Below are 18139 nucleotides of genomic sequence, written 5' to 3'. Positions count from 1 at the left end.
TTACCATTTGACCTGCATTTTAACCTACAGAACATTACCTGACTGTACTGTCTCCAAGACAAATGCTAAATTCATGCTACATGTTGTAATTCCCCTCTACAGTAGACTGCCAACAAACATAATAATCATCAACCAGGAACATTGGGTGGAATTTAATTAAAGCATTGGGGGTCCCGCCGGTGGAAAACCAGTGAGAACCCTATCCAAGGGAGGCCCAAAGCTATTTAAGTACAAACAGGCATTTAGCTGGACAGCATCAGGCTTCCCACTCAGTCAAGGCCCCAGCAAGATGGAATTCCATCCCCAAGAGCTGCCCGCCAATCAGAGGGCAACAGCTCTTCAGTACTGGCAGTGACCCCAGGGGTGGTGGCTGTTGCTGGTAATGCACTGAGACCCTCACCAGGGGTTGTCACTAGGTCCCTGGAGAGAGTTAAGTGGGATGGGGGTCATGGGGAGGGGAGGGAGGGGGGGGTTTTGATCTAAGGGAGGGAGCTTTAAGCGTCCACCCTTTCCCCAATGCTGGGTCCCTCGATCAGACACTGAGTGCTTGTTAAAAGAGGTCCCTACGCTCACCACCATCACACACACCTCTGCAACTCCCAACAAGGCTGCAGCCAAACCCAACAGGGTTTGCTGGGCGGTTTTCAGGAGGTACGGGAGACTCATGCAAGTCCATTTAAATCCAAGGTACAATTAAATCCCAGTGGGCTCAGAGATAAGTGGTCTTGAAGGACTTGTTAACAAGCCTAATAGCCTTCCTGTACCAACGAGTGGGATTCCTATGTCGGGCCCTTCCCGTTCTTCCATTAAATGCAGGACAGTTTTCTGGGAACTAGAAATTGGACACATGACCTTCTGCCCAATTTTTCTGGCACCACCCCCCCCACAACGCCTTCATGCCTGTTCCATCGGGCTTCATTAAATTCTGCCCATTAACTCCGTTTCTCCACAGTTGCTGCATGAGCATTTCCAGCATTTCTGTTTTTGTGTCAATAAACAAGATACTTGCTATGAAGAACACTAGGTAGTCAATATAAGTGAGCTAACAGAACTGCTTTGTTGTTGTTTTAACTAGGTGATGAATATATTAAAAATGCATACATTTAAATCTTGATTTGATTATCATTAAATATGAATAATTCAAATTCCCAAAACATTTATATTTTACTTACTAATGCATCCCTCCAGTCAGGAGAGACATAATAAGGGAACATAAAAGGCTGAATGTCTCCCATTGCAAAATCCACACGGCATTTTTCTTCACTTTCCTGAACCGTCCCATCAACGGAAAATATGCTGCTTTCTGTCAAGAAGGAAGAATAACCAAAAACATTTTAGTACAGAAAAGTGCAAATTTGTTAATTTTTTTGGTCAATGTTGATCCACAGGATCCAATGTTCTGCTTCAGTTCAATAGTGGAGAGAATAGATATGCAAGTAGAAACTGGAACTTGGGACTGGACTGGAATTTTGGGCTAGACCTTCTTTTCATCAGGGTTCCTTCCTATTCAAAATTCTGTCTTAAATTCTGGTGGAACAGAACTACCATAGGCCTACTGATGTCAGTCAGTGGGGCAGATTAAGCGGGTCTTCTGCTCTCCAATGCCATATCAAAAGGACAAGTCAGAGAAAATTGCTGGAATGTCCAGGGAACTTCATCCAGTTTGCTCTTACAAAGGGATCATGGAATTCTCCCCAGCTGAACGTTGGAGACAATTCTTTGGAGGCTGCAGGAATGGCTTCAGACCTTGCCCAGACATGTAAATGATCACTGAGGAGACTGATTACCTTATAATTGACATCTAAAGGCTTGCTTAAAGTTGAAGATATCTTTAACTTTTTAAATCTGCAATCAGTAATAGCCCTAGTAATCTCTAAGTAGCACAGCTTTGGGCTGTTCTCTCTGCCAACAGATTATAACATGAACTCCTGATGCACGCTTATGGGCACAGAACATCTACCTGGCCTAATTACCCTGTCCTCAAATTTGGATGGGGTCTGAATTGGCTGACGTCGGTGGATTTATGGTTATTCTGCTGCATCTCTGCAGGGTTAGTGTTAAGGCCTATCATTTGTCTTCTCAAATGATTGGTGATCCTTATTAAACACTAGACTGCACACAGGAAATACAATATTTGTCCTTGACAGCATAGACTGAAACACACACACCTACAAGTTAAGAATCAGTCAAAAAACAATTACTTAAAAGTAGCACACTGCTGAAACTTAACCGCATTGCTAGTTCTTAAACCATAATGGCAACGACACAGGTAAGTCCTCATAATGTTACATACATGCTGATCTGAATTCCTAATTGGAACAAATTTTGCTATTTTACCAAGATTCTGTTCAGATAAGTTACAATGATGCATAATTTGCCTTTTCTTTTAAATAAAGACATATAATTACTAACTGATTTTGAATATTTCAGAAATATAATTTAATAACAAAATTAATAATTAATGTGAAGTACTCACTGTCTAAAGTGAGTGAAAGCATAAAATATTATTCAATTATAAATATATAGCTACTGGTATATATTGTATTAAAATGTTTATAGAATCCTTTAAAAAAAAACAAATGCATACCTTTTAAACTGAGCCCACTTTCTGTTTGTCTTTTATAGTTTCTAACAAGTTTATGCAACAAACTCAATCTATGGTTTACTCGGCATTGTATGATAACCTAAGATTAAAAGAGACATTAGCCATTAAAATGTTGGTAGAAAAGAATGATGCTGGACTTTGCTAAATATGTTGAAAATATCGAAGATAGTGACAGATTATGAACTAAAATGTTCCAGAGGAGAGTTCCAGAGGTCTATAATGTAGGCAACATAATTACTAGTAGGTACCATAGATTAGGCAGGAATTTAAAACTGATCAGTAATTAGAAAATGAATTGCAGATTTCATAACTTTAAGAGCAATAGGTGAGAGTTTGAACACTAAATAGAATCAGTCTCCAATAGAATAGAAATAAATTAACAGGGAGGAAGAAAGGTCGAATAAAAACAGAAAATGCTGGAAAACTCGGCAGGTCTGACAGCATCTGTGGAGAGAGAAGCAGAGTTAACGTTTCGAGTCTGTATGATACTTCTTCAGAGAAAAAGTGGATTTTGTTGTAATAAAGTTTATAGAGAAGACATTATATGCTTGTTTAAAAAGGGGGAAAGGAATAAGTTGAGTAATTACAGGCTAGTCATGGGTGGTGGGAAGATTATTGGAAAAAGTGCTCAGGAACAGCATTAATTATCATTTAAAAAGGTATGAATTTTCAAGAGCAGTCAGCTTGGATTAGTTAAGGAAAGGTCAAGTCTGAATAACTTGATCAATTTTTTTGAGAAGGTAATGGAGGGTCAATGAGGGTAGTGCATATAGTCTACATGGATTTTGCAAGGCTTTTGACAAGTTTCCACATGGCAAATTGGTCAGAAAAGTAAAATCCCATAGAGTCCAAGGGAAAGTGGCAAGTTGGATTCAAAATTGGCTTACTGAAAGGAAGCAAAGGGTAATGGTTGCCAGGTGTTTTGCGACTGGCAGGCTGTTTCCAGAGGGAGTTTGCAAGGCTCAGTACTTGGTCCCTTGCTTTTCGTGGTATACTATCAATGATTCAGACTTAAATGTGGGGGGTTTGACTAAAATATTTGCAGATTATACCAAAATTGGTTTTAGTTGATAGTGAGGAAGAAAGCTATAGACCGCAGGAAGATATCAATGAACTGGTTAAGTGGGCAGAAAAATGGCAAATGGAATTCAATCCGGAGAAATGTGAGGTAATTCACAGGGGGAGAGTAAACAGGATGAGGGAATACACAGTAAATGGTGGGATACTGAGAAGTGTAGAGGTTCAGAAGGATGTTGAGTGTAAGTCCACAGACCCCTGAAAGTAATAGTACAGGTAGATAGGTAGTTAAGAATGCTACACAATACTTTTCTTTGTTACATGAGACATAGAATATATGAGACATAGAATATAAGAGCAAGGAATTTGTTAGAAATCTATAAAACATTAATTAGACCACAGTTAGAGAACTGCATACAGTTTTTATCACCACATTACAGGAAGGATGTGATTTGACCAAAGAAAGTACAGGAGGAGATTTCTGAATTGAAGTTCTGCCTGAACTTGAGAACTTTAGCTGTGAGGAAAGATCATTTATACTAGGGCTGTCTTCTTTGGAACAGAGGATGGTGAGGGGAGATTCAATTGGAAATGTATAAAATTGAAGGGCCGAGGTAGAGTGGATGGAGAGGACCTATCTCCCTTAGCAGAGTGGTCAATAACCAGAGGGAAAAGATTTAAAGTAACTAGAGGGGAGTTGACAAGAACTTTTTTTTCACTCAGAGGGTTGTGGATATTTGGAACTCACTGCCTGAAAGGGTGATAGAGGCAAAAACACTTGTGGCATTTAAAAAGTACTTGAATGTGCGCTTGAAGTAATGTAACCTACAAGGCCAAGAGCTGCAAAATGGGAGTAGGATGGATAGTTCATTTTCTGCTGGTACAGACATAATGAGTCAAAGAGCCTCTTTCTGTGCCATAAATTTCAGTGATTCTATGATTCCAGGTAAAATGTAAGTTTTAGGATGATGGAAGAGATACCATCAAAATCACAAGGTGAATTATTTAGTGTAGGTCACAAATCATTCAACAGAATAGAGCAGGGGAAAGAGTGTCTCTACCAAGCTTACTGAATGTAAAGTTGGAGAAGAAAAGCACGACATCAAGATCAACTTTCTCCTTAGGATAGATGGGAACTGGATGGTCAACATGGAAGACTGATGGGAAGGATTATTCACAAAAGAGCAAAGTGATGCCTTTGGCAAGGGATCTAAGAGTAGCTGTTGAGGAGCAGGAGATGCTTGTTTTTAGGTTAAATTTGACAATATAACAATGGAAATCATGAGCAAAAATAAAGTTGACTTTGGATACTTCAGACTGATGAAAACTGGTCACTGGAACAGGAATGGCCTTCTGTGGGGGGTTGGTTTTCAAGCAATGGAAATCCTACATTTCCAATCTTGTTCCCATCTTCAAAATAGACAGTAGTGAGTGAGAAGGAAGTAAGAAGGTCAGTAAAATGTTTTCTATTTTTCAATAAGGGTTAGAGAATAGGTTGTACAGAGAAAATAGACTAATATACTCAAAATTGTGAGAAAATGAGAAAGAGAGAATATAATTGAGAGGGACAAAGCAGAATTATAAGTTTTATTTGTAATTAAAATTGTGTTTTAATTACTTATGTAATTCAGTAATGGTTAATAGTAAATTTGACATTTGAGTAACTTTACCACTGTAACAGTTTCTTTTGGCAGCTCAACATATGAACTGCAATGATACCACATGAGTCATCCCAAGAGACAGGAACTTACTGCTCCTGCCAACAGTCAAAATGTCATACAATGCAAGAACGTCTACTAGTTACAAGCTGTTTAAAAGATGTTTGAGCTACTCACTCTGAAATCATGACATATATTTTTCATCACTTTAACTATCAAGTGTAAGCATTTTATTATTTCCAAATTTCACCTGTACGCCAGGCTTCTAAAAGTGTTACCGAGCTCACATAGCAAGCACTACTCCCAATAAACTTTGCATGTAAATAAAGGAATATTAAGTAATTTCATGTTTCTCTGACTTTTTAAAACATGTTTGCGTTGCTGACAACTGCTTAAAGTTTTTAGCTTATTCTTTATTTTAAACATTTTCTTCTTCCTCATATCAAGCAGTCATTTTAAGCATTTAATCTGTTTATGTAGATACCTAAAAATGAGAGTAAATATCCAAAAATAAATTACCTGTGTGACGATATTTGCATGTGCAATCTGATCACTTAACTCAGTATACTATAAAGTCATAATCTAATTATTTTCAGTGCATATGTTGGGTATTTATCATATATTAAAACAGTAGGTACTCAACTTGCTACTTTTAGTGGGGCAGGAGGAACCTCCAGATGGGTCACAGACAGTGATTAAAATGATACAGAACCCTGCAGTATAATATTGTATGTCTTCAGGAAATAGAGCTGTTCCCAGCAGTATCCTCTAGCTGGCAGTCGATCAGGAGAAGAAAATGAAATTAAGAGAGGAGCTCAAGCAAAGGAAGAGAGCAACAGAAGTGGGGGAGAGAAAGAGTGGAACTATGGAGAGAAAGAGAGAATGAAAAACAAATTTAGAGGAGGCATCTTCGGATTTATCTGTACCAACATCTAAAGCTGGCTGGTTGCAACAGTTATGAAAACATTTTGGTGGAACCTAACCAGAAACCATTTGAGGAATTGGGGCCCTACCTAAACTAATTTCAGAATCATTGTGTAAAATACCTCATTACTATGAAACAAGAAGTGAAAATACTTCAATATGTTCCATTTTAGTGGTGGCCCTTTGGATCAAAAAGAATTCATAAATGTACCTCAGCATATCATCGTTATTACAGGTAACATAGTGGTCATGTTATTGGACCTCTAATCCATGGGCCTGGACTAATAATCCAAACTCACGAGTTTGGATCATACCATGGCAGCTGGAAAATTTTTCAATTAATTAAATAAAATCTGGAATAAAAAGCTAGCATCAGTAATGAAGAGCATGAATCTACAAGTCACTGTAGTCCCAGAGGACCATAGGCTGCTGTCTCATTAGAGAAAGATGACTGATGGTGAGTTTAACCTGGGGCTCACCACACCTCAGGTGAGAGGTGAGGTTGAGAAGGCCATAGATGGCCTCAGCTGGTACAGGAATTGAACCTGTGCTGTTCGCGTCACTCCGCATCACAAACAGCTGTCCAGCCAACTGAGCTAGCTGACCCCCAGTGAAACTATTGAATTGTTGTAAAAAACACATCTTGTTCATTAATGTCCTTTAGAGAAGTAAACATGCCATCTTAACCTGTCTCAATTATATGTCATTCCAGACCCACAGCAATGTGGTTGACTGCCTCCTGATATGCCCTAGCAAGGCACTCATGGGCTATTAGGGATGGGCTGGCAAAACAGAGCTGGTGCAAAATGAGACAGCACCAAAGACAATGGCTTATTACCTCATGATACCAACCTCCGAAAATAACAATGCAGTATGCCAAGACTGAAGCAGAACAAGGGGACTTGGTAGCACAGTCAACCATTACTGTCACAGTCAACTCTATGGTACATATTAACTGCAGATGGCAAAGCTCTGTTTCTGGTTGTGCTGACCCAGAACTGTGTAGATATTACTGCATGGTTATTGTCAATTAAGTACACCCAATTAGATCAGAGGCTAGGAATCCTGTGGTGAGTAACTCACCTCCTGACTCCCCAAAGCCTGTCAACCATCTACAAGGCAAAAGTCCCCTCACTGGGAGGGTTCTGCTTCCTGTTAGCCAGCCAATCTTCTATCCGTGCCAATATGTTACCCCCTATACCATGAGCTTCTATTTTCCACAATAACCTTTGATTGGTACTTTATCAAATGCCTTCTGGAAATCTGAGTACAGTCCATCCACCGGTTCCCCTTTATACATAGCACATGTCACTTCCTCAAAGAACTGCAATGGTTAAACATGATTTCCCTTTCACAAAACCACGGGCAGAATTTTATGTCCCGTGGGCGGGTGCAAGCTAGACCTGAACGGATGTGAAATAACTAGTGATGATGTTGGGCGAGCATCCTGATGCCATCACATGATATTTTCTTGGCGGGTTCACACAGCTGTTCGAAGTGCGCCCACCAACAATTAAGCGGGCAATTAAGCCCATTAACAATGTAATTAATATCAACTTTACGTGGCTTGTTCACATTTATGGTTGGCGGACAGGACATTCTCCCAGGCAGCATTCACATTTTTGCTCAAACCTTGATCCAGGGTGGGATGAAATCTCCGTGGGGAAATAAAATAAGAGATTTCTGGGGGCTGTTTTTTTTTTGATGAGATATGCTTTCAGGTATTTGACGTGCTGAATGGACATATTTTGCAGCATTTTTGTCATTTCCTTTATTCTGTGGAGGTCTGCAGCTCCCTAGGGCAGCTGTCTGCCTTCAGGGAGCTTACTAGAAGCCTTCACCCACACCCTCAGTTAGTTTGGCACCCGACCTCTTCCCAAACCCCACCCCAGCAGCACTGAGCATTTCTCAGTGTGTGTTTCAGGGCTGGCCATTAATTGGCCAGCCAGTGTGAAATCGTAGTCAGGGGCTGATCGTGGCCAGTGGCCCTTTTCCCGTCTGCTTCTGGGCCCGCTAATCATGCGTGCCTGACAAAAAATTCAGGCCCATGTTGACTCTGCCAAATTACCTTGAACTCATCCAAGTGCCCTGCTATAGCTTCTTCAATAATAGCTTCTAACACTTTCCCTGTGGCAGATGTTAAGCTAACTGGCCTGTAGTTTCCCGCTTTCTGTCTCCCTCCCATTTGTTACTTTCTAATCTAGTAGAACCTTTCCCAAATCTAGGGAGTTTTGGAAAATTAAAACCAATGCACCAACTATCTCACTTCAGGACCGGGCACTTGTCAGCCCACAGCTCCAACAATTTACTCAGTACCACTTCACTGGTTTTTGTAATTTTCCTGAGTTCCTCCCTTCCTTCCATTTCCTGATTTATAGCTGCTTCTGGGAAGTTATTTGTATCTTCTATAGTGAAGACCGATGCAAAATATCTGTTCAATTCATCTACCATTTCCTTGTTTGACATTATTAGTTCTCTAGACTCACTTTCTGTAGGACCAATGCTCACTTTGTTAACTCGGTTCTTTCAAAAATATTTATAGAAACTCTTATTATCTGTTCTATATTTCTGGCTAGCTTTCTCTCAGAGTCTAACTTTTCCTTTCTTATTAATCCTCTAGTCATCCTTTGCTGTTCCTTATATTCTGTCCAATTTTCTGGTCTTCCACTTATCTTTGTCACAATTATATACTTTTTCTTTCAGTTTGATTCTATATTTAACCTTTCTAGTTAACCACAGATGGTGTGTCTGTCCCTTGGACTTTTTCTTACTTGTTGGAATGTATCTATTCTGTGTATTCTGAAATATTTCCTTAAATGTTTGTCAGAGCATCTCTGTTGAACTATCCCTTAACCTAATTTGCCAATTCACTTAGCCAGCTCTGCTTTCATGCCCTCATAATTGACTTTATTTAAGTTTAAAAACAGTCTCGGACCCACTCCTCTTTCCTTCAAACTGAATATAAAATTCAAGCATATTATGGTTGCTGCTATCTAGGGGCGCCTTCACTATGAGATCATTAATTAATCCCAGCTTGTTGCACAATATCAGGACCAGTGTAGCCTGCTCGCTGGTTGGCTCCAGAACATCCTGTTCTAAGAAACTATCCCAGAAACATTCTATGAACTCCTCATCTAGGCTACCTTTGCCCATCTGACTTTTCCACTCTATATGTAGATTAAAATCTCCCATGGTTATCACCATGCCTTTCTGACAAACTCTCTTTGTTTCTGAAGAAGAGCCATATGGACTCGAAACGTTTTAACTCTGTCTTTCTCTCCACAGATGCTGTCAGTCCTGCTGAGTTTTTCCAGCATTTTTTTGTTTTTGTTTCAGATTTCCAGCATCTGCAGTATTTTGCCTTTATCCCTTTATTTCTTCCTTTTTGCTCCATTCTATCATGTGGTTACCATTAGGGGGCCTGTACACGACTCCCACAAGTGACTTCATATAGTAAATGCCTTTGTTCATGTGGCTGAGTGGAAATAAAGGCGATTCACTGTGATGAGATTGAGTGAGACTTAATGACAATGAGGAACAAGATGGGAGATACTTGGCTGGAGTGTTGCAGGACCGGGGGGTGGGGGTGTGTGCTGGGGTGTCTTCATTTTGCACCCTTGGCTGAACCTGAGGCTTGCACATAACATCGAATAGACTCAATACCTGAAACTTGGAGAGGGATAAATGTGAAAGATATCCGCACAATAGTGCAGATTATGCACAGTGATCAAATCCCTGTGCCACTATTGTGCATTCAAATTTTCTTAATTTTCCTAACTCTGCTATGACCTGTTGTCTGAGTTGACATTGGCGGGACTCCTGGCCTCGGCCTGCTAAGGATGTCCTACTCTGGGGCAGTTGCACCTTCCTCAGCCTGAACTGCTGGAGTTGGTGGGGGTCACAGGCAGTAAGGATTTAGAGTGACAGAACACCCTTAGAGTGTTCTAAGTGGATGTCCCTGGGATGTTTGGCTGGTGCTCCTCCTCCCTTTGGATGTCTGAAGGCCCCTCTCCGATTCCTTCAGGAGAAGGGGCACCTGGAGCAAGGTTGTGATGACTCATCCTCCTCTCACCTAGCCACTGCTGGAACGCACCAATGGCTAGAGCAATGGTGTGAAGGTCTGAGCACAAATCCGGCAGAAAATGATGGACCTGGATCTGTAAGGCAGCCACCACGCTTCCCACTGAGACTTCGATGCATTCGCATGCCGGAGCCATGACATCAGACAGAATGCAGATGCTTCCCCCATCCTTTGCTCCACTCTGGTGATGGCCTCTGGCAATGCTTTCTGATGTTCCTCTGCCTGTCTCTGCATCTCCGACATTTCTCTCCATGCCAACTGCACAGGGTCTTCATCAGACTTGGACTCTGCAGGGACGTAGTCTTCAGCAGTCTTTTGAGTGTCAGAGGTCTCAGCTGTCGCTGCCTCACCTGCTGTGGGCACGTGCCCATGAGGTGATCAGTAGATTGGGACACCAAGCCTACTCTAGAACTAGGGCCTAATGAGGTACATGTATCTGCGCTGGTGGAGGGCGCTGGTGAACACAGTGACTGGTCTTCACCTGGTGCTCCCTCTGCCTCCTCATCTGAGGTGCTCTGGGGGAAGGGGCCCAGGCGCTTGCTTGGTGCCTTCCTCTGCCTTTTCTTGTTAGTGGCTGGAATAGAGAGAAGGGATAATTAGCGATTGGTTAGGCAGGCTTCTACATTGTAGGTCACTCACAGTCATTGTGTGCATGCGGCTGACGTATACTGCATGGAGCCACACAGGCTTGTTGGGGGAGGCCGATCTCCCCATTTCACAGGAGCGATCTCTGTCTTTGCTAGCAAGCTCTGCTGCTTGCTTCTCGTGGCAGGAGAGTGTCCTTAGTATCCCCTCCGTCTGCACTCTCTCCAGTCGGTTATGGGCAATCTCATCCTGCATAAAGACTGATGGAATGACTGTGAGCACTATGGATGAAAGGGGATTTCAGAAGCATGTATGCCTGTTGTGCATGCAGAATCCTCCCCAGTAAGGGATTAAGAGGCTGTCTGTGCAAGAACTTACATGAGATGGTGAGTTTCAAGTGACTGCAACACATTCAGTACTGATGACCCATCTGCTGGCCATGTGTGACATCCCTGTTGACCCCAACCCTTAGACAGTCTGGTGCAAACTCCAAACTCATATTTTGCCATTTTATAATCTGAAAGCATATTTATTTTCACTGAATAAAGTGTAATGTTTCAGCTTCATTGACAGGCTTTGTGAGCCCTCCCAATACAACCCCCCAAGTAGCAGTTCAGCTGCATGTAGCCAGGCCACGAGTGATTCTGGAGTGAGAGATGTGTGTGTGGCAGGGTATCTTGGAGCCTCGTGTAAGCACTCTCCCATGCACCATGCACACAGAGCCTTCATCCATCAAACTGATCTTACTGTCCTGAGCATTTTCAAGGCTGCCTGCTGGGGTTATCTTTCAGTTGTCCATCTGAGCTGAAAGCATTTCCGCCCACCCAATGATTGCACTCCCATGCAGCACCTTAACCCATCCAACACGAGGCTCCGCTCACTTTCGATTTGTGGGAAATGGTTGTAGTTAAGTTTTTGATTAGTTCCTCATCCTTTCTCCTCCCCTAACCACCCTTGTACTTTCCCCCATTACAGTCCACTCCCCTGGCATCACCTTCCACCTCCCCACTGTTACCCTACAGCCCAAACCCTTGTCATTCCAGGACTTCCACATGAACATGGACATTCCCTACCTTCCTGAAAATCCCATCCTCCACACTGACCTTCTCGACATCCTCCTTCTTACCCGTCAGGTTTCCCCAGCAACAGCTCTCGCCACCCCTTCTACTGGTACTGACATACACTCACCCTTCCACCTTACTGGCTTCCTTTGTCCCCTCTCACACTCAGCATTCCATCCTACCACACTCACCCACCCACCCTGGGTTCGCTCACCAGGAGGCAGTCATTGACTCCCCAGACTTCTCTTTTGCATGTTGTCATAAAGAGAGATTAATGTTTATAATGTTATTGAAAATAATTTTAAATTGGACTTGTAGTAGGCTCAGTGTCTGTGGGAGCAAGTGTGTGTGCCTTGATTGGATTAAAGCCAGCTAGTCTGGGTGCTTTGATGTATAGTAGTTTTGAGATGTTAAACAGTAAGGTAGAGGGTACATTTGCATTTTGTTGAATAAACATTTCAAAGACTGGGGGCAAAAATCTTGCATCTAGCTAGGAGATACCAAGTTATATGTTTATATTACTAATAAAATTGGTACAATGAAAGATGTTTTATTGTTAGAAGAGGTGGAGTTCAAAGGGCCTGGTGATATAATGTAAATTTATATTCAAAGGGAAGGCTAGGTGTATACAGAATAAGGGTTTTGTGTATGAATCAGAGGCACGTGAGGTCTAAGCAGCCTTTGTAAACCATACCATTGTGTCGGCGAAGGAACAATGTGTAAAGAACCTCATTTTGAATACGTAAGATAAAATGTGCTTTGCCTGGTGTCTGTTTAAGTCTATTGGTTATTGTTGGCCTTGGGGAAGAATACCTGGGAGTGATTAATTTGGGGATTTGTTTAATAATTATTATGGTAGTAATTTGTAGATATGTGTATATGTTTAATGCCTTGTTAAATTAATAACTGTTTAATTTAATTTATATAAAAAACCTCTCGAGGCCTGTTGGTTTTATTCATGAATTCCGAGCTGCATCTCAAACATACCAATTGAAGATATTAGTTATGACAGTTGTTTACCAACTGCTGTATCATAACAATTGGGAGTTCTTGGCCCGACAAAATTTTTAATTCCTTGATTGGCTTGGGCTTGGTGAATCTTAAGGTTACAAGTGCGAGAAACACTCTCAATTCAGGAGTTGGTGAGGTTTTTTTCGAAGTGGTGTGATTGCAAGATGGCTTTTGCAATTGCTAAGACTTGTCTGGGAGTAGAAGATATAACTCTGATTGGGTTGCAAAAAATAATCAAGAATAAGTTAACAGAGTTGGCAGATAAGTTTGGGATTACCTGTTAGGAAAGCAAATATAATTAAAAGAATAACACAGAGTCTACAGTTGGAAGTGATACCTGACGCCAGTGAGTCACAGCTAGAGGTAGTGAGACTTCAATTTGAAATGATGAAGCTTGAATTTGAACAAGCAAATGAACTGAAAAAACTTGAATTAGAAGCAAAAGAAGGAGAAATGACATTTAAAAGGGAGCAAGTAGAAAGGCAGGAGAAAGAAAGGAAGCTGGAATCGGACTTTCAGAAAAGAGAGAAAGAGAAAAAGAGAATACCTGCTTAAAAGGCTGGAAGTTAAAAAAGAATTTACGGATTCTGAGGAGAGTTCTGATGATGAAAAAACTTTAACCTAAAACCCAGTGAGGAGATGTTTAGATTTGTACAAGCTCTTCTAAAGTTTGAGGAAAAAGATGTTGAAGTATTCTTTATTTAATTTGAGAAGATAGCTAAACAGATGAAATGGCCACAGGGGTACTGGACGTTATTATTACAGTCTAAATTGCTGGGTAGTGCACATGAGGTATATGCTTCGCTGTCTGAAGAGGTATTGGTGAATTATGATGTGGTGAAATATACTATTTTGAGTGCCAATGAGTTGGTTCCTGAAACATACAGGCAGAAATTTAGGAATATGAGAAAACAGCCTGGACCATGTTATATTGAGTTTGAGAGAATAACACAAAGGAATTTTGACCGGTGGATACGGGCATAAAAATAGAGATAATATATGCAGCTCTTAGGGGAGTAATTCTTTTGGAAGAACTTAAAGACTCAATTCCTTCGGTAGTGAGAATTCATGTGGAGGAACAGAGGGTTCAAACTGTAAGACTAACAGCAGAGATAGCTGATGATTATGTGTTAGTTCATAGAGCTGAACCTTTTTTTTGTCACCCTTTCAAATCGGAAAAGGATAGAAAGTGGGAAGGTGGAAGGAAGGTAGGTAGTCAGGGAAGAGAGGGAGTGGCTCAGAATTCCCAGCAAGTTTTTTTCTCAGAATAAAAAGGAAGATGCTGAGGGTAGGAGTGATATTTGAAAATTGAGGTGTTTTCATTGTAATAAAGTGGGGCACACGATGTCTGTGTATTGGAAATTGCAGGAAAAATCTGTTGGAATTATTGGGGCACAGAAAAGTTCAGGAAGTAACAGTGCTGTGGGTTCTGAGGTTCAAGCACAGGAAAAAACAGTGGTTTGTGTACAATGAACAGGGAAACCACAAGCAGGGATTAAGCAGACGGTTAACCCCAATACCAGCACCGGAAGAGCCTTTCACTTGGGTCATGATTGATTGTGTAGGATCCCTCTCTAAGACTAAAAGTGGAAATCAGTACTTACTGACAATAATGGGTGTGTCTACCAGGTTTCCCGAAGCGATGCCTTTAAGAAATATTACAACCAAGAAGGTTGTGGAAGAGTTAATTAAATTTTTTACAAGACATGGTTTACCTAAGGAAATACAATTAAATCAGGGGTCAAATTTCATGTCACAGCTGTTTAAGGAAACAATGAACAGTTTGGGGATAAAACAGATTAAGTCAACAACTTATCATCTGGAGTCACAAGGAGCTTTGGAAAGATGGCATCAAACTTTAAAAACTATGATGAGATCGTACTGTCAGGATTATTCACGGGATTGGGTTGGAGGAATTCCATTCTTGTTATTTGCTATTAGAGACGCTCCTAATGCATCGACTGGTTTTAGCCCTTATGAACTAGTTTATGGTCATGAGGTAAGGGGACCACTGAAATTAATTCATGAGAAATTGATGGGTCAAAATTCAGAAACTATTCTCTCGGATTACGTATCAACTTTCAGGGGAAAATTGAACAGAGCATGTGAGCTGGCTAGGGAACATTTAAAAATATCACAGCAAGTGATATAAGTGAAGGGAGTTAAGAAAGCTAAAGCTTGCAGTTTTGGTTCTGGAGAGAAAGTATTAGTTTTGTTATCAGTACTAGAGATTCATTAAATGCAAGATTTAGTAGGCCTTACAGGATTGAAAAGAAATTGAGTGAAGTAAATTATGTAATAAATACTCCAAATAGAAAAAGGAGAGGGTGTGTCATGTAAATATGCTTAAAAAGTACTTTGACAGGGAAGAGGAACAAAAATAGGTATTAGAAATGGTGGATGATGAGAAAGAGGTAGGAGTGCAGGACTCTGAAATTGATTTTCCTCTGATCAAATTGGGTATTGAGGGGGTGATTGAAACTTTAAATGAAATATTGAGTTATCTTCCAAGCAAGTGTCAAAGTGATTTGGAAAAGCTATTGTAGTCACACAAACCTATTTATGGGAATAAATTGGGAAAGACACATTTAGCCATACATGATGTCTCTCTACAGGTTTCATTTTCAATAAAGCAACATCCTTGTAGATCAAATCCGGCAAATTTATCACAAGTACAAAAATAAATTGATTTCATGCTTCAAAATGATCATTGAGTCTAGTTGAATTAACTGGAGTTTGCCTATTGCGCGGGTACTGAAACCGGATGGAACACAAAGGCCAGGATTTTCCTTTGGTCAGGTGAGCTCGGCAGGACTGGCCGTGGAGCTGACTGCCACCCGCAATCAGCTCTGCACCACGATTTCACGCAGGTAGGCCAATTAAGGCCCGCCCAGTGCGGATTGTAAATGGTAGCACTGAGTGCTACCTGTGCGGGCGGGGGGAGGAGGGAGAGCTGGACCTAGCATGCAGTTTGCGCATGCACACAAACGAGTGCTTCAATCTTCCTGAGGCAGGGAGATTGAAGTGCTTTATGAAAAAATTAATAAAGAGCAGAAAAATTCAATGAAACATGTCTCCTCATTTGACTATGTTACATGAGATGGGACATGTTTTTAAGTTCAAATGAAACTTTTAACTTAATTTTCAATAGCTTCAGGAAACCTCATCCCGCTTGTGGATGAGGCTTCATAAAAAACGTAAAGGCTGCTTGGCCTTTTCGCCTGCCTGCCAACCGTAAAACTCAGGTTAATTACCTGGTTAATGGCCTTAGTAGGTCTATCAATTATCGGTGTGCGTGCGTGCCAGATATCACGTGTCTTCGCGATGACGTCAGGACACGCACCCAGCGTCATCGTGCATCATTTTACGTTCCGGTATGTCGGGTGTGCAAAATCCTGTCCAAAGACTGTGTATGGACTATTGAAAGGTGAATATGGTGACAAACATGGATACATCTCCTATACTATGGTTAGAAGATTACAGTGAGAAAGCGGGACAATCGAAATTTATCACCAAGATTGACTTGTTAAAAGGATACTGGCAAGTACCATTGTCGGAGAGAGCAAAGGAGATATCGGCTTTTGTAACGCCAAGTGGACGACATCAGTTTAAAGTCATGCCATTTGGTATGAAGAATGCACCTATGACATTTCAAAGACTGACAAAGAAAGTAATTGCAGGCCTAAGCAATTGTGCTGTTTATATTGATGATCTAATCATTTTCAGTCCCATGTGGGAGGAGCATTTACAGCATCTGGAAGGATTATTTTCTCAATTACAAGAAGCTAATTTGGTGATGAACTTGGCTAAAAATGAAGTTGTGAAAGTGCAAGTTATGTATCTAGGCCATACCATTGAACATGGTAAGGTGGCTCCAAGAGACCCGAAAGTTAAGGCTATTGTGGATTTCCCAATGCCTACAGCAAAATGAGAAGTTTTGAAATTTCTGGTCATGTTGATTTTATTGGAAGTTTGTACCAAATTTTAGCCATGTGGTTGCTCCATTGACTGAACTATTTAAAAAAAACAAGGGGTAGAATCTTTGGCTTGGCAAGTGGGGGCGAAGCCCGCTCGCCGAGGCGTAAAATAACGCACAGTGTCGTTGGGCATGCATCCCGACATCACCGGGTGTCATTTAGATTTTCAGTTTGGTGGGCGTGCAGCCGAACTGACAAAGGCCTATTAAGGTCTTTTAAAAAGCCAATAAAGCAATTAGCTGAGCTGCCCGTCCAGCCTTAAGGTTGGCGGGTGGGCGAAGAGCCAAGGCAGCCTTCGCATTTTTCATGGAACCTCATACACAGGTGGGACGAGGTTTCATGAAGGTTTTTAAAAGTGTTTGAAAAATTTTTGATAAAATTAATGGACATGTCTTAGCTCATGTGACAGTTTCACATGAAGGGACATGTCCTTAAATATTTTTTTTACCTTTATTCAATGCTTTATAAGTGAAAGTAATTAGGTGCCTTAGAGAGATTTCTGTGTTCTTTCGTGCGTATGTGCGAAAGAACGCACTCCCCTACACTCAGCACCCCCTCACCTCCCCGATGGGGAGAAAATTCTCCCCAAGAAGTTTCAATGGACTCTGGAGTGTCAGAAGTGATTTGATAGTTTGAAAACTGTATTAACTACGACACCAGTTTTGGCAGCATCCAATTATGCCAAGCAATTCAAGTTGCCCTGGTGTCTGTTTAAGTCTATAGGTTATTGTTGCCTTGGGGAAGATTACCTGGGATCATTAATTTGGGGATTTGTTTAATAGTTATTATGATAGTGATTTATAGATATGTATCTGTATTTAATACCTTGTTAAACTAATAAATGTTTAATTTAATTTATATAAAAAACTTCTGGAGGTTTGGTGTTTTCATGTCTGAATTCAAAGATGCATCTCAAACATACCAATTAAAAATATAGGTTATGACAGTTATTCAAAGTTTCCCTCTGGGATTTTAAATGACTCAGCCTTTACCAACTGCTGTGTCATAACACGTGTTCACCTGGACATTCCAACCCCCTCCTAATCCTTCCTACATGCTTACTCCCTCCTGCCCCCATATTCCCTCCCACCTCCGGACACCTTCCCCCCTCCAAACTCCCTACCTTACACCTTTCTCCTCCCTTACACTTACCTCCCACTTGCACCATTCTCGCCAGTTACGCCCTCCTTCTCCCCATACTTTCTCCTCCCCTGTATTCC

At 41.1% G+C, this 18139-nt stretch overlaps 1 protein-coding gene across 4 annotated transcripts in view; it reads right to left on the bottom strand.

Moving 5' to 3' along the window:
• cfap221 (cilia and flagella associated protein 221) overlaps positions 1-18139 on the bottom strand; it is a 236769-nt gene that overhangs the window by 52854 nt on the left and 165776 nt on the right. For all 4 annotated transcript variants that reach the window (XM_041200050.1, XM_041200053.1, XM_041200051.1 and 1 more), the window contains 2 exons: positions 2588-2684; positions 1173-1303 (listed from right to left, as the gene is read on the bottom strand). In XM_041200050.1, the coding sequence (XP_041055984.1) occupies positions 1173-1303; positions 2588-2684 (228 nt within the window). The remainder of the gene's footprint in view (positions 1-1172; positions 1304-2587; positions 2685-18139) is intronic.

The sequence above is a fragment of the Carcharodon carcharias genome, chromosome 12 (genome assembly GCF_017639515.1).
Source record: "Carcharodon carcharias isolate sCarCar2 chromosome 12, sCarCar2.pri, whole genome shotgun sequence".
Classification (NCBI taxonomy): domain Eukaryota; kingdom Metazoa; phylum Chordata; class Chondrichthyes; order Lamniformes; family Lamnidae; genus Carcharodon; species Carcharodon carcharias.
This window is presented reverse-complemented; position numbering and strand designations above follow the sequence as displayed.